This window comes from Carassius carassius, chromosome 40, assembly GCF_963082965.1.
Source record: "Carassius carassius chromosome 40, fCarCar2.1, whole genome shotgun sequence".
Lineage (NCBI taxonomy): Eukaryota > Metazoa > Chordata > Actinopteri > Cypriniformes > Cyprinidae > Carassius > Carassius carassius.
This window is the reverse complement of record NC_081794.1, coordinates 6,448,051-6,462,353: the sequence shown is the minus strand read 5'-3', so window position 1 is coordinate 6,462,353 and position 14,303 is coordinate 6,448,051. Positions and strand designations below refer to the sequence as shown.

Sequence of the window (14,303 nt, the reverse complement as noted above, 5' to 3'; positions counted from 1 at the left end):
ACTGGCTCTGCACTCCTTTATCTAATGGCACTTTTCCACTGCATAGTATGGCACAGTACGGTTAACTTTTGAGGAGTTTTTCACTGGGTACAGTGCCTGGTACTTTTTTTAGTACCACCTCAGTTTTGGTTCCAAGTAAACCGTACAGTTACCAAAACGTGACGTATAAACTCTGCTGATCACTGATTGGCCAGAATGAATCGTCACTTCCTGCATCACTGAACCTGCGACACAAACACAAAAGAACCACTAGATTTAAATCGGCACAGTCAGCAAAGGATTGAACACCACTGCTTTGAATGAGCGCACGTTTTTTTTTTTTTTCGACCAAAAAGTTTCATTTTCTGTTGTGTAAGTACAGACATTCCTCTTGTTGTCAGCAGGGGAGTGGATCCAGCGAGAGCTTAATGGGGCAACGCGGAATGAAAACATTTTTTTAGGAGTCGTGCCAGTAGAGGTGGCGCAACTATAACGACATGTGAATAATCCTGCCCACTTTAAAGCGATACTAAACGGCAGTGGAAACGCAAACCATGCCAAACCGAGCCGTGCTGAATCGTACATAAAAAGCGCCATAAATTCATTTCTTAAGGCTAATGTGCCCTCTAGAAGCTTTTGTTCTGCAAGTGAACGTCGCTTTATTGTGCCCCTTACATGGACTTTTCAATTAAACGTTCCCTCCTGGTGGAATGACCTGCCCAACTTAGTCCTTAGCCATCTTCAAGAATCGGGTACAAAACATTTATTCCATCTTTATTTGACCTTCTAATTCTAGCAGTATCTATTCTATTTATATTCTTTAAAAAAAATCTTAAAAAGGCTTCTAACAACAGATTGCTTTATTCTTTTTCTATTCTAGTTTGTATTCTATCTGTTTTCTTTTTATTTATTATATATAAAAAAAACTTGCTACATGTACGGTGTTAAGCTAACTGAGACTTATTATAGCACATGCAACTCTTTTGTTGATTTTGAATGCTTCCAATGTCCTCATTTTTAAGTCGCTTTGGATAAAAGTTTCTGCTAAATGACTAAATGTAAATGTAATGTAGCAAAACAACCAAAAATACATCTAGAATCAGAATTTGTCCAAATTTGGCTTGTGAAGCTATTATCGTGACATTGCCTTCTCCGTGGGAAGCCCTCATTTACAGTTCAAAACTGTCTTTAGAACCACCATTCTCCCCTCCACCCCAGCCATTTCTTCTGCCAATATTTATTCTCTTTAAGCTCTGTGGCATTCGGCTGGTCGTTGTGAGGGGTCTGTGTTGTGCTTGTCACTGGCACCCCAAATTCTTTCCCAGAGGGTTAGAAGTGCACATAGCTGGAGGATTTTACCTCTCACTGTCCTTCTGAGGTGAGTAGCTACTGCTCAGCAGCAGAGATTAGTGGTTGACCAGTGGATTACCAATGCTGATATTTATCGGCTGATTTTTGGCTTTTTTTATGTATATATTGTAGCATTTTTTTGAAGACTTTTTTATTTTGGCAACACTGAGAACGCTATCACTTGAGCTCTAATTCTAAATTTTATTTAGTTTATTGTCTTTGTTTAACTGAACAAAAAATTATTAGACAACTGTTAAACAAAGAAAATAAATGAAATTTGAAAATAATTATTGCATTTACTTTTATATTCATAAAAATACAAAGTTAAGCGCTACAATAGTTTCTCATATGCTATTGGCATTCAGCAAAAAAATTTTTTTTATATTTAATGCCACATACTTTGCAAACTTTTGGATTCCAACTATTAGATCCTCTGATGTATGCACTGTGTCATGTTCAGAATTTACTTTATGTAAAATAAGAAAACATATGATTTGCTGTAGACACATATTTGCTAGATTTTTTTTTATTAATATAATTTTCCATTTTCAAATTATTTCTAATTTAGTAAATTGTATGTAAAATAAACATTAATTTCAATGCAACATGTTATTTATCTTTAAATATAACATGTTACTATCTTTAAATTGAATAGTCACATATTTTAACTAAATCTTTAAAAAATCATATTGATACGTTTTCAAATTAATTTTAATTTAGTAAATATTATGTAAGACTAGTGCTGTCAATCGTGTTTAATTGATTAATATTTGTTTAGTTGTTTTTTATGACTGAAGGCGAGTATCACTAGCTGCGTTTACATGGACCCTTCTAATCCGATCGTAATAGGACTAGAAGCACAATCAGAAAGGACATGTAAACACTTGATCAGTTTGAAAACCGAAACTGGAAAGTACTGCGCATGCACAGTGACGTAGAAATAGCGTAATGACGAATGACGCGCGGAACGAGGTGTTCTTCCTGGTGAATAAAGGTTCATAAATAAGTGTCCTGTCATTATAAATCTCCCCTTTCACTCAGTGTATTTGAAGTGGAACACGACCACGTCCCACCAGTCCTCGTTTAAGACTCTCATCAACAGACGTCTAGATTTGAGTGCTGGAAGAGGCACTTTTACTACTTTTTTTTTTTTTTGCTAAAGTAAACTTTAGCAGCACAACAGTTCATGTGCTGGTCGTCGCCTAATTAGGACCCGAAGTAGATAAATATAATGTGTGCTTTTTAAAACAGCAGCGGGGAAACTCTGTATATTCAAGCAGTGTGCGCATGTCAAAAGAGTAAATCCGATCAGAAGCTTGTGACATGTAAACGCGCTAGGGATATGCCGGTATCAAATTTTCTTGTTGCGGTTAATTGATAATGCTTTTATCATGGTATACGGTATTATCACGGTATTGAAATTTTGCTTTAAAAAAGTGGTCATAATACAGTATAACAGGTTAAATTACTTTTTTTCTTATAACAAAAATAACTAAACATTTAAAACAATAAAGCCATACAGAAAATATATAAAAGTTAAATGTTTTTTTTCACATTAAAGTGCAAAAGAACTATAAAAACCAATAGGTATCACTTTACAATAAGACCTCATTAGTTAACCTTAGTTAATGCATTAACATTCAAGGCAAGGCAAGGCAAGTTTATTTATATAGCACATTTCGTACACAATGGTAATTCAAAAAGAAAGTAAAACTCCCGTTGTGTTTGAGTGCCTCAATTGTCCTCAGAGTGAAAAGATGAATCTCAAAATCATACGGTCACTGCTGGAAAGGGTTCAAATATGCAAAGATGCTGGAAAACTGAAGAATCTGCAGGACCTTAAAGATTTTTCTGAAGAACAGTTCTCAGTTTAACTGTTCAGAACATAAAAGGGACTCATGTACAACCATCACAAAACAGAAAGACAGTCGTGGATCATCCAGGTAACAGCACACAGTATTAAGAACCAAGGGTTCCCAAACTTTGGAATGGGGTCATTTTAATAATTTCAGCAATTGTTTTGTCTTGTGGACTAAATGTAAACATATTTTATGTACAATATCTTACTCAGGACAGTACTAAATAAAAATAACATGCATTTAGTATGATCTCTCTTTATTTTTAAAAAATGATACACATTTTCACAGATTCTGCAAGGGGTGCCCAAACTTTCGAGCCCCACTGTCTGTGTGTATATATATATATATGTATATGTGTGTGTGTGTGTGTGTGTCTGTGTGTGTGTGTGTGTGTGTGTAAACATTAATTCTCTTAATTTATTTTAATTTAATTTTTCAAACATTTCAATAGTTTTTGTTGCGATTATATTTTTTATGTTTATTTTAATTCCTTTTATATGTAAAGCACTTTGAATTACCATTGTGCATGAAATGTGCTATGTACATAAACTTTGCCTTGCCTTACGATAACCTATTGTCAAGGAGTGTAATAATTGACTATCAAATATGTTGAGTTCACTGTTATAGTGTGCAATATTTTTTAATGATGACAAAGTCTTTAAAAGTGATTAAACCTTCTGTGTGTCTGAGTATATATTTACATGAGCTAACAATCTGTGCAAGAGTTAACAATGTGTTCTGTCGACTATGTGTCCTAATTATATTATGAGACATAATTTAAAAGTAAGTCTTTATGCAAAGATTGAACATATTTCTTGGTTAACTTGTATTTCAGCTCAACTGAGATTGACGACATGCTCCGTAAATCCACCAACCTGCTACTGACGAGGACGTTGAGCAGCTGCTTACAAAATCTAATCAAAAAGCCACACATAGGATTAACTGAGGTAACGTTAATGTGACGAATCGCCTCACTCTGTCTGCGAAGCTCAGTTTAGAAAATAACGTGTGCCTTACTTTCTGTTATGTTTTTCAGCTAGTTCAAATTATCATCAACACCACCCATTTAGAGTATGCGTGTAAATACCTGGAGGATTTTATCACGAACATCACCAATGTTTCCCCGGAAACGGTTCATACCACAAGACTCTATGGGCTTTCCACCTTCAAGGTAAAAGTCATTCACAGACTTGTTCTTTAATTACACATTTCACTCGGTTGTATGACTGCCAAGGGCTCACTGTGATCAGAAAACAGCCATCTGGAGTGGTTCCCTCAGAGTAAAGCACAGGACAGGAGCCGCCTCAGGCTTCACAAACTCCATACTGAGCTTGTTTTGATGCTACTGTGTTAAATGTATCAAAACGGAGGTGTTATCGGGTGACCTCTTTTTGAGTTATTAAACATGCAGCAGCATGTTAGCATTGCTCAAGAATTCACCCCCACCACTTTCCACATTTTGTTTTTTACAACGTGATTTTTTTAACCGTTTAAGGTTCACCAAGTGTACCGATTGATATGCCTAGAAAATATTTTTCAACCTCTTTGAGAATTCTTTCTGCACCTTCACGTTTTAAATCCCAAGCACTTTGGATTTTACACACTGCTGGGAAAACTAGCAGAGTAAAAAGGACTAAACCGTTATGCGAAGTAACATTAGTGCAAAGCACTATTTTATTTCAGAAAGTATTTTTTCAACTCATTTTGTTGAACATTTGACTATTATATTTATGTGCAAGTTCAGGGTTTTGGTACTTGAAAGTTTCATGGCTCAATGTACTTTAAAATATACACCGTGTGTGTATGCTCCCGAAATAAAAGTTCAAAAAGATGTGATGCATTTTGTTAATATAACTCATCATATAGGCTACAGTCTTTTTAACGGTATGATCATGTATTTTCCATTGTCTGGTCTTTAATAAGCTAACAAAAATCACAAATAATTCTAATATCTAATCACAAGTTATATATTCGCAATACTCAATTATAGCAATATATATTCAATCGGCACATAAGTATCAGATTAGGCCTAAAAAAAAAAAAGTTTGGTTCCGTTGTCAGTTGAGGTCATTGGTCGGTAGGGATTTATTTTATTTTATTTTTTTTTTATTTTTTTTTCTCCAGTGGCAGTTTTACACACACACACGCGCTGATTTTAAATGTGTGTACCGGTACTTTTACGACAGTGATTCTGTATTCCCGTTTAAAGTCTGTTGTTGCCATAGACACGCAAAACGCACACACACACACACAAAAAGCCTTCGCGGGAGTTTGACAGGCGATCTCATAGTAGATTAACATGGAGGATTTGAACTTGAAAAACGGAGTGTACAGACATCTTTTTGTAGTCAAGCAACATTCTTTGTTATGTTCATTTATGTGGTTTATTTGATTTTGATGCTATAAATTAACTAGAAGCAAGAGACAATCAGTTAGTTTTAACTGATGATCTAACTTACAGCGATCTGTTCGACACATTCAAGAGCCACAAAACGGTATTTATTGTTTACATTTCTTTAAAAAATGACCACATTTGAAAGGTGAAATAACCAAATGAGACTTTGTTTCATATTAAAAGTAAGCTGGTAATGTTAATGTCCTGTCTGTCAGCATGTTGTCAGTGCCCTCTCTGTTCCGCGATATATTGTTGACTCCCCCCTCCCCCCGTGTTTCTCTTAATGTTACGATTTCCAAACCTTAAGTTATAGCTCACTTTAGGAATTGACAGTTAAAGGGTTTTGATGCAATACTTAATGGTTTTTAACGGATTACTTAAGTGTAAAACAGCATTTAAAGGAAACTGTAATTTAATTAACGATGTGTGAAAGACCGTTCTTCCCCAGTCTCATAAAATAAATTTGGGTCGCACATAAATTGACAGGGTCGGTCGGAAACCGGAACCAAACAAATTTTTTTTTTAGGCCTTAGCGTATTGTCCCAGTCCTACAAATTATGTTTGATTGTTGCATGACGATTTAGTGGTTGGAACATTTACTGCTTCAGTTGCCAATTGATTTCCAGTGCAACTAGTAATTTTCCACATTTCGCAGTTGATATTCATGTGAATTCGTTGTTTTACAGCTTGGAATTGCATTTGAAAGGGAATATTTGCCTTTTTTAAAAGTTAAACAAAAAAGCATACAATTAATTGTTGCAACATTTATCATTTCAATACTGTTTAAAAGCATCCCAGGAATCATTCAGTAGTTGGTTGTACCACTGTTGTGTTTGCACACTTGAGGAAATTTTTGAATGCATGGTTTCCTATTTTTAGGATGCTAGACATTCAGCCGAAGGAGAAATATACACCAAACTCAACCAAAAGATTGATGAATTCATTCAGCTGGCTGATTATGAATGGGGCATGGCAGAGTCGGACGGCAGGGCCAGCGGCTACCTCATGGACCTCATTAACTTCCTGCGTAGCACCTTCCAGGTCTTCACACACCTTCCAGTAAGTTTCATACCATCCTATTCATATGCAGTCTTGCCGTGAATTCGTGGCCAGTCTTCACCCATGAGTTCATGTAATGTTTGTTATTGCATGTGTGGTGTCAATCAGTGTTGCATTTATAGGTGTTTAGATGGTCATACATAGTTGGAAGTTCAAAACGTTTTCTAATGTATGCCCCTCTTTTGACTTTCCACTGTTTGATATTAGGTTTAAATCAGTGTATAAATGCACAGGAATGTCGTGTTTGGTGTTATAGGTGTCACTACACAAACATACCACGTCTGTTTCCAAAACCAATCAAATCTCTGACTATTCCTGCACATAATCAACACAGACAACTCCCAGCCCATCCATTTGCTGAGAACGATACAGCTTGCTTTGTGTTTCTCTTCAGCTGCCCTGTCCTCTTAAAAAAATTACTTTAACCTCCAGTTTAAGTTGGATATGCTTTGGTTTCTCAACATGAAAAAGTGACATCTTTCCTCTAAGTGAATGTATTCCTTGATTTATTTTCTGCCAGGCATGCTTGATTTTTCAGATTTTCCTTTGTCTGTCCATTTATTATTGCTATACTTTCTTTCCCTTTCCGTGTTTTATTTTCTTGGGGTTTCCGATCAGAATAACAACAAAGATCATGCTGCAATGTCGGTAAGTAGACCTTCTTCGAACCCTAGAGGAGGAAGAGAAAAATTGTGATAATAAAAAATAAAAAAAGACATTAAACCTGCATGTTCATGTCAGTTATGTGGACTTGCTGCAAGCCTTGTTTTGCTTCCCTTTTCATGTGCATTGCAGAATGTAATCCAGATTGATTTGCATGCTGCCCCTGATTTGCTTGATTTTGCCCATTATTGTCTGACGCTCATACAAGTATCTACAGAACATTTGTGCCATTCTTACTTGATATTCACTAGCACTAGTCACAGCATTTAAAGGGAACAGTTCACCCAAAACTTTTATTTGAAATTCAAAAACATATCTTTCTTTCTTTTTTCGGAACACAAAATAAATTCTTTTGATGAGTATTTTTGGCCATAAAATGAATGTAAATGGGTTTCAGAACTTCATTTTCTTAGACTTTATGGACAAATTGTTTTTGTTGATCTACCTCCTAAATGGTCTCAATAATGAGTGTCTCTCAATTCAGAATGCTGCTTTATTATTCCTGCATAATGACACATTCTAACTTACTACACTATCAGGACAGCTAGATATCATTATATGTCAAGTATACTCAGATGTTTCATAATCTATATGTTAGCGCAGCTAACTTACTTTGCACCAATTCATTAAATGTATGTTGATTTTGTGTAAACAGGCCATAAAAATGGTATTTGTTGTTTAAAGATGGGGAGCAACTAATGGCTACCCATTTTGTTGATCACTATTTCCAGTTCGGTTTTTTATTTCGGCCGTTGTGCTGGATTCGGCCCATAGTCAAATCTCATTGGTCCAATAATCCACTTCACATCAGAGTTATTTTAATATCATGGAGATACTGTTATATCTGTTATTAATATTTTGAAATAGTTTTAATGTTTATATTTCCCATTTCCACTTTAATTTTAGTTGAGGTTTTAGTTATTGTGTGTTTTTGCCATTTTTATTTGTTTTATAAATCTTTTTCTGATTTGGGTTTTATTTTTCGTTCTACATTAATTAAACTAATTGAAATATATATTATTCCAGTTAACATTCATTTTACTTCAAGTAACGTTTTTTTATCATTTAAGTATTTTTTATTAAATATAATAACCTTGTGCAAAATATTTGCATTAATATAAGCATCTTTTAAGTGTGTTTATTATTTTACCATTTTTGGTCTAAGAGATTATCTGAAAGAGTTTTAAATGTGATGAATTTTTAGAGGACCTGCTTTTATATTCCTGATTTTGAAAAATGTTTTTATATCTCTAGAAATATAGAATAATGTCCATGCATTCTGAATTGATTGTCGTTTGTGTTTTTTAATTATGATACCAGAATTGGTTATGGTGCTTGAGTGTTTTATGTTGCTTACACATCAAAATAATACAAGTGAAATATTTAGTCTTGTTTATTGTGTGAGGTGTCTAATGGATATCATCACTGATAACATGAGAACAACGGGGGTCGTTTTTGTGAAGAGCTTTTTTTGCATTTTTTGCTTTGGATAGAATAATTAAATGGAACTGTTTATTCATTTCTTTGCTAGTTATCAGCATGTACTGGTGGAGCAGCTGTTGCATGTGTTTTATGTGTGTTTGGCATCTCGTATTGCTGGATTTGACTGGTCTTTACAACCCTACTCATTTTGAGTGTGTCGGCTTGCATGAACGACTGCTGTGGATATGAGACTAGATGTTTCTGTCTGAAATGAAATCCATCAGATGGTGGATTTTCAAGAGATGGAAAACCTTTGTTTTCAACTCATTCATTTACTCACCCTCATGTTGTTCCCAACCCAGTTGTTTTTCTGTCCTCGGTGGAACAAAAAAAGAGGAATTTTTAAAGAATAACCAGGCTGATCTTTTAAAAATCAATTGAATGTGGAGCTGCTCATACAAAGCTATATTATGCTATATTACCAAACAAAGCTATATTATGATGTTGATAAAAATTTTTTTTGCGAAATTACAGCGTTTCCATTAACCATTGTTATGCAACTAAAACATAACTTTTTCCTCTCGTGATAAGTCATGTGAATGGATTTTGGTGGGATTTTGACAGATTTTGGAGAGCTGCATCAGAAACATGCGTGCTGCGGCTGGTATAAACACAAGCGTTGACTAGAGTGGCCACAATCAGCTTCACTGTAAAGGCCCCGATATACTTCAAACAAAGTTTGTTTTCGTTCTTCGTTTCGGGGCAAAAAGCAGTTCGAAAAGGCTGAGCAACGGTATACTGTTAACGAACTTTCCAACACCCCCGCTCTGCTGGAGGCGGGGTGTAGATTAATGTAAACGTGTTATGACGCTTGCGCCTATCCCCTAAACTCAATAATGATGAAATAAAGAAGTGTAGGTAATCTAGGTGTGAAATGGGCCCCAATGGTCAGAATATTATAGACAAAAGAATAATGATTAGCAGCAGTTCAGAGTCAAGTATCATGTTTGCAATACAAAAGAGCCATTCCATAATCAGTTCTTTGTTGGAAGTGTGAATGGCTCATTCTGAAAACTTTAGCATGATGTGGAAAAAAAACTTTTCAATTGCAGTTTTGCGAAATAATCCTTTTTCGGATTGCCTGAAAAAGCATAAAAACTTTTTTGCAATATATGGGATTTTTTGAAAAAAATTGACTTGTTTCCATTAGGCGTATTTTCAGTTCGCAGTTTTAATTTGCGCAATTTGAAGGGTAATGGAAACACAGATAGTGATAAAAAACATTCAGGGGTAAAAATTGTATTTAGTGAAATTTCATGGAAGATTTTGAAATGTAAAAATTTTTTTTTAATGAATCATATACCAAATATTATTTTCTGGATATATATATATAGTCCCACCAGGATTTCGCTTTTTTTTTTCTTCTTCTTCTTTTTTTAGATTTGTGCAGACTAAAATTTTTGGATATGCTGTGGCTTTTCTCCAAAAATTGCTGCAATATTTACTTTTGTGTGTGTGTGTTTTTGCATTGAAAACACCAATAATCATGATGCACTTTTGTAATTAGTGTTGTTGACAGTAAGATCAAAATGCTGTAAATTTTATCATGCGTAATTACGGAAACTGTTTCTGATTCCCCATGCACATTGTAATGGTCACACCAGCAATGAAATACATATAAATCAGTTTTTCTTAACATTGAATTGTATTGAACACAATAGCTTGCACATTGTCACTAGACCAGTATTTAATCAGTGACCATACTATAAGTGTTAAATTGAATACATTATTTCAGGTTTTTACAATTGAACAATTATATTGTTTATGATTATTATCATCTGAAATATTTAAATAATGCATATTAAGTAAAATAATGTACTTATTAGAATGTAATCTAGGCTAATGGTGAAATCAGGCATTACGGGCACAATACCTATTGATTTATTAGTTGGGACTCTAAATTATTTATTGTTATTAGCAAATTATTTTATAAATTAATATTAGAAAAAATTTATTTGGGCTTGGAGCAATATTTTTTACGGTGAAACTGCTTAGAGATACTTCTAAGTTAGCCATTACTTTATGTTCCTAGAGTGGCACATACCCTGATACTAACTTTGGTTCATACTAGAGATCGACCGATATGGGTTTTTCTATTGCCGATGCCGATGTTTAGAGGTCAGGGTCAGCCGATGGCCGATATGTGCTGCCGATTTTTAGGGCCGATATCTTGAATTTTTCCCCTTCATTTGCATGCTAAAATGTCACACTAATAATAAGTGGATGCACAAAATTTCTAAACTTATCATCAGTTGTTGAGCACTGACTTGAACCATCTCTCGAATCTTAATTTTGTGCACTGCACGGTATTAAAATAAAAAAATTATCCAAAGTTAACCAAACAAATCAATATACTGACCAAGTATTAAATATATAAAACAGGTAATATATATGTCAATCATTTACATAAAAGTTTTAGAGCATTTAGAGCATTTATCAAGCAGAATTTTTCAAGTTTGTTGGAACATAAATGTAAACTTAAATATACATTTAAATAAAATAAATACAGTTTTATAAATAAAAATCAATTAAACTGAAAAATATAAAAAATAAAATATATAAAAAATAAATAATAGTAGTGCTGCAAACACACTAGCAACCAGCAACATTTGTGTTTGGTATAAATGACACAGAACATCTAAAGTGCATTCTAATTTCAAACTTACATCGCAGTCTGTTCATTATTAAAATAAAGTGCAGTCAAACAAACATTTAAAAGGTTACACTGGTCAGTTCAAATAGACCGTAGTATACCGGTCCACTCTGCTGTTATGCCAAGGACGTTTTTGCTCATGTGAAGAGGATGATCATTTCCGTCTAGTTTACATTAAAAAAAATAAAAAATATTATAGTTTAACATTCAGATACATTGCGAATATGGAAACATTTGGATATGTGCAGAATGAGACGTGAGCAATAACCTCCAAATACATCTAGCCAAACCCGCGCTCGCTCGTCCTCGTATGCATGCACTGTTACGATCTAATGCACTGTAAATGCCAGATTTTTTTTAAACAAATAGGCCTAGAGGACATTTTGCAGAACAGGATCAAATAAAGTACTGGTCATAATACTTGCATAAAATGTTTGATGTGAAAAAAGCAGTTCACTGACACAAGCGCCACAGTTAGGTTTGGGATAATTTTTTAATACTAAAGTGTCATTTGAAAACATTGCAATTGTGTTATAAAATACAAAGAGCACCACAAAACCATTTAAAGTGGCGCATTCAGCGGTCTCCTTGACGGGAAACAGTCAACAAAGTAAAATGATCTCAAACGTATGGCGCACTCTCTTCATTTTATCAAATGATCATAATCACATCTATTTATTTCACAATCCTGGTACTAGCATTTTATTCAGACTAAAACCCCTTTTATTTGGGTAAGAAAGCTTTTTTTCCAAGTTGCTTTTGCACATAATAATAATACCACTGCAGATGCATTTTGCAGGATTAAGGTTATTGATTGATCGTTAATTTAAACGTCGATCGATCATGGAAATTATCGAATATTGACATCCCTAAACGCAAATGAGTTGGATGGAAACCTGGCTATTGTCTGCATCAAACCATGCTTCTGAACAAATGTGATTCACTGTTCTGGGCAGCTCCAGGACAGCTATCTCTCCGAGCACAGTGCTGTCTGTGAGCGGCGGAGTAACGGAGCCCTCAATTACGCTGCTGTGTTTGTGAGAGCTGCCAACTTCTCCACCCCATTTACAGAGTGAAATTCTCTGACTACCTTTATCTCCCAGGACTGCTGATGAATCTTCTAAAAGTTTTGGCTTGGGGTCCTTCACATGCAGCAGCAGCACTTTCCACCGCACCAATAACATGCGCTGGCCACCGACATGCCTGACTTTAAATCGAATCTTTAAATTTAAACACGGATATCGGCTGATGCCGATATATAAAAAAATGACAAATATCAGCCTGATATATCGGTCGACCTCTAGTTCATACTCTGAATTAATTAAGATTTTGAGATAGAAAAGCACTGATGCCATGGCATATGTATAGCTGATGACACCTGTACTAACGGTTTGTTGGTGTGTTTGTGTGCCGTTTTCAGGGTAAGGTGGCACAGACGGCATGTATGTCTGCCTGTAAACACCTGTCTACGTCACTGATGCAGATGCTGCTGGATACTGAGCTCAAACAGATCAGCATGGGAGCTATTCAGCAGTTTAACCTGGATGTCATACAGTGTGAACGTGAGTAGTGCATCTATGATAATTTAAAGGCAGGGTAGGTAAAAAAAATGTATAAAAAACTTTTTTTCCAAATTTGTTTAAACTTTATTTATATATCAATACATAATTAAAATGTAAGTACTCTGAAAAAGAAAGTATAAAAATCGAGTGACTGTAGACCTCTCACGACTGTTTTAAAGACAGCTCATTATTTCCATTCACTCCACCCCCTCCCTTCTGGGCTTTTTCCAAAGCCTCTACTACGGCTCGCTAAGTAATGTTATGTTAGCTATATTACGCAGCTACGTGTGCTAATGACACATGCTTCATGAAAAAAATATGTATGATCAAAATACAAAAAGAAAGATTTACCTGTCCAGCAGAAATAAAGCCATCAAGGAGTCACTTTTCAGCCCCTTGAGTTCCCTCAGTTCTCGCCATCGCTGGAAAGCCACGCTGATATTAACTCGCGTTTTATTTCTTTGTTTATCCAAAGACTTTTTGTTCATTGCCTTTTCTTGTACTGTTACTGTCTTCCTTTTTTTTGCCTGGTTTGCCTTCACTAACTGCATAGGCTGGTACTGTGAATTTTGCTTGCTGTTTCCCTGCCATTGTTTTGGTATTCCTAGGATCCGTGCCTCTTGAATTCCTCAAATCAAACGTGCACGCGCAAGTGGGCAGGTCATGTGTGGCAAAAGGGTGGTTGCCATGGTTGCGAGAGAGTGACAGTCGCCTAAGCCAATCCTATGTTTCGTCCCGAAATGGAAATAATGAGCTGTGTTTAATACAGATTAAACGGTCTAAAGTCACTGAATTTTTTATACTCTTTTTATCAGAATACTTACATTTTAATTATGCATTGATATATATAGAAAGTTTAAACAAATTTGGAAGAAAGTTGTTTATACATGTATTACCTACCCTGCATTTAATAGTTTCAGTAGTCCACCCAGTAATGAAGCTTTTGTCATTATTTACTCACCCTCTTCTTTCACTGAAGTTTACAATAACAATAACGTTACTATAAAAATTACTGTAGATTTTACGAATTTCACGTACATTTTTAAGTAAATCATACATATATTCCATTACCTGATATAATATTAATATATCAACCCACTGAAATACTAATCACTAATACACTAATACACTATTCACTAATACACTAATACACAAAAAAAAAACGAAACTCGAACCCACAATCTTAGGGTTAGGAGTCAAACTCTCTAACCACTAGGCCACAGACTTCCCCCAAAAAAATTACTTCAAGGAAAAACATAAGGAAAAACATTAAATGTGAAGTTGTGAAGTATCCAACAGGG

General features: G+C 34.9%; 1 protein-coding gene across 5 annotated transcripts in view; it reads left to right on the top strand.

The window, feature by feature from the left end:
* Window positions 1-14,303, top strand: part of LOC132122031 (exocyst complex component 6-like) — a 78,228-nt gene that overhangs the window by 55,213 nt on the left and 8,712 nt on the right. For 3 of the 5 annotated variants that reach the window (XM_059531872.1, XM_059531871.1, XM_059531875.1), the window contains exons 16-20: window positions 4,024-4,135; window positions 4,225-4,359; window positions 6,463-6,642; window positions 7,261-7,290; window positions 12,861-13,002. In XM_059531872.1, the coding sequence (XP_059387855.1) occupies window positions 4,024-4,135; window positions 4,225-4,359; window positions 6,463-6,642; window positions 7,261-7,290; window positions 12,861-13,002 (599 nt within the window). Of the gene's footprint in view, window positions 1-4,023; window positions 4,136-4,224; window positions 4,360-6,462; window positions 6,643-7,260; window positions 7,291-12,860; window positions 13,011-14,303 lie in introns of those variants that run through there. The other 2 variants (XM_059531874.1, XM_059531876.1) reach the window with 2 other exon arrangements.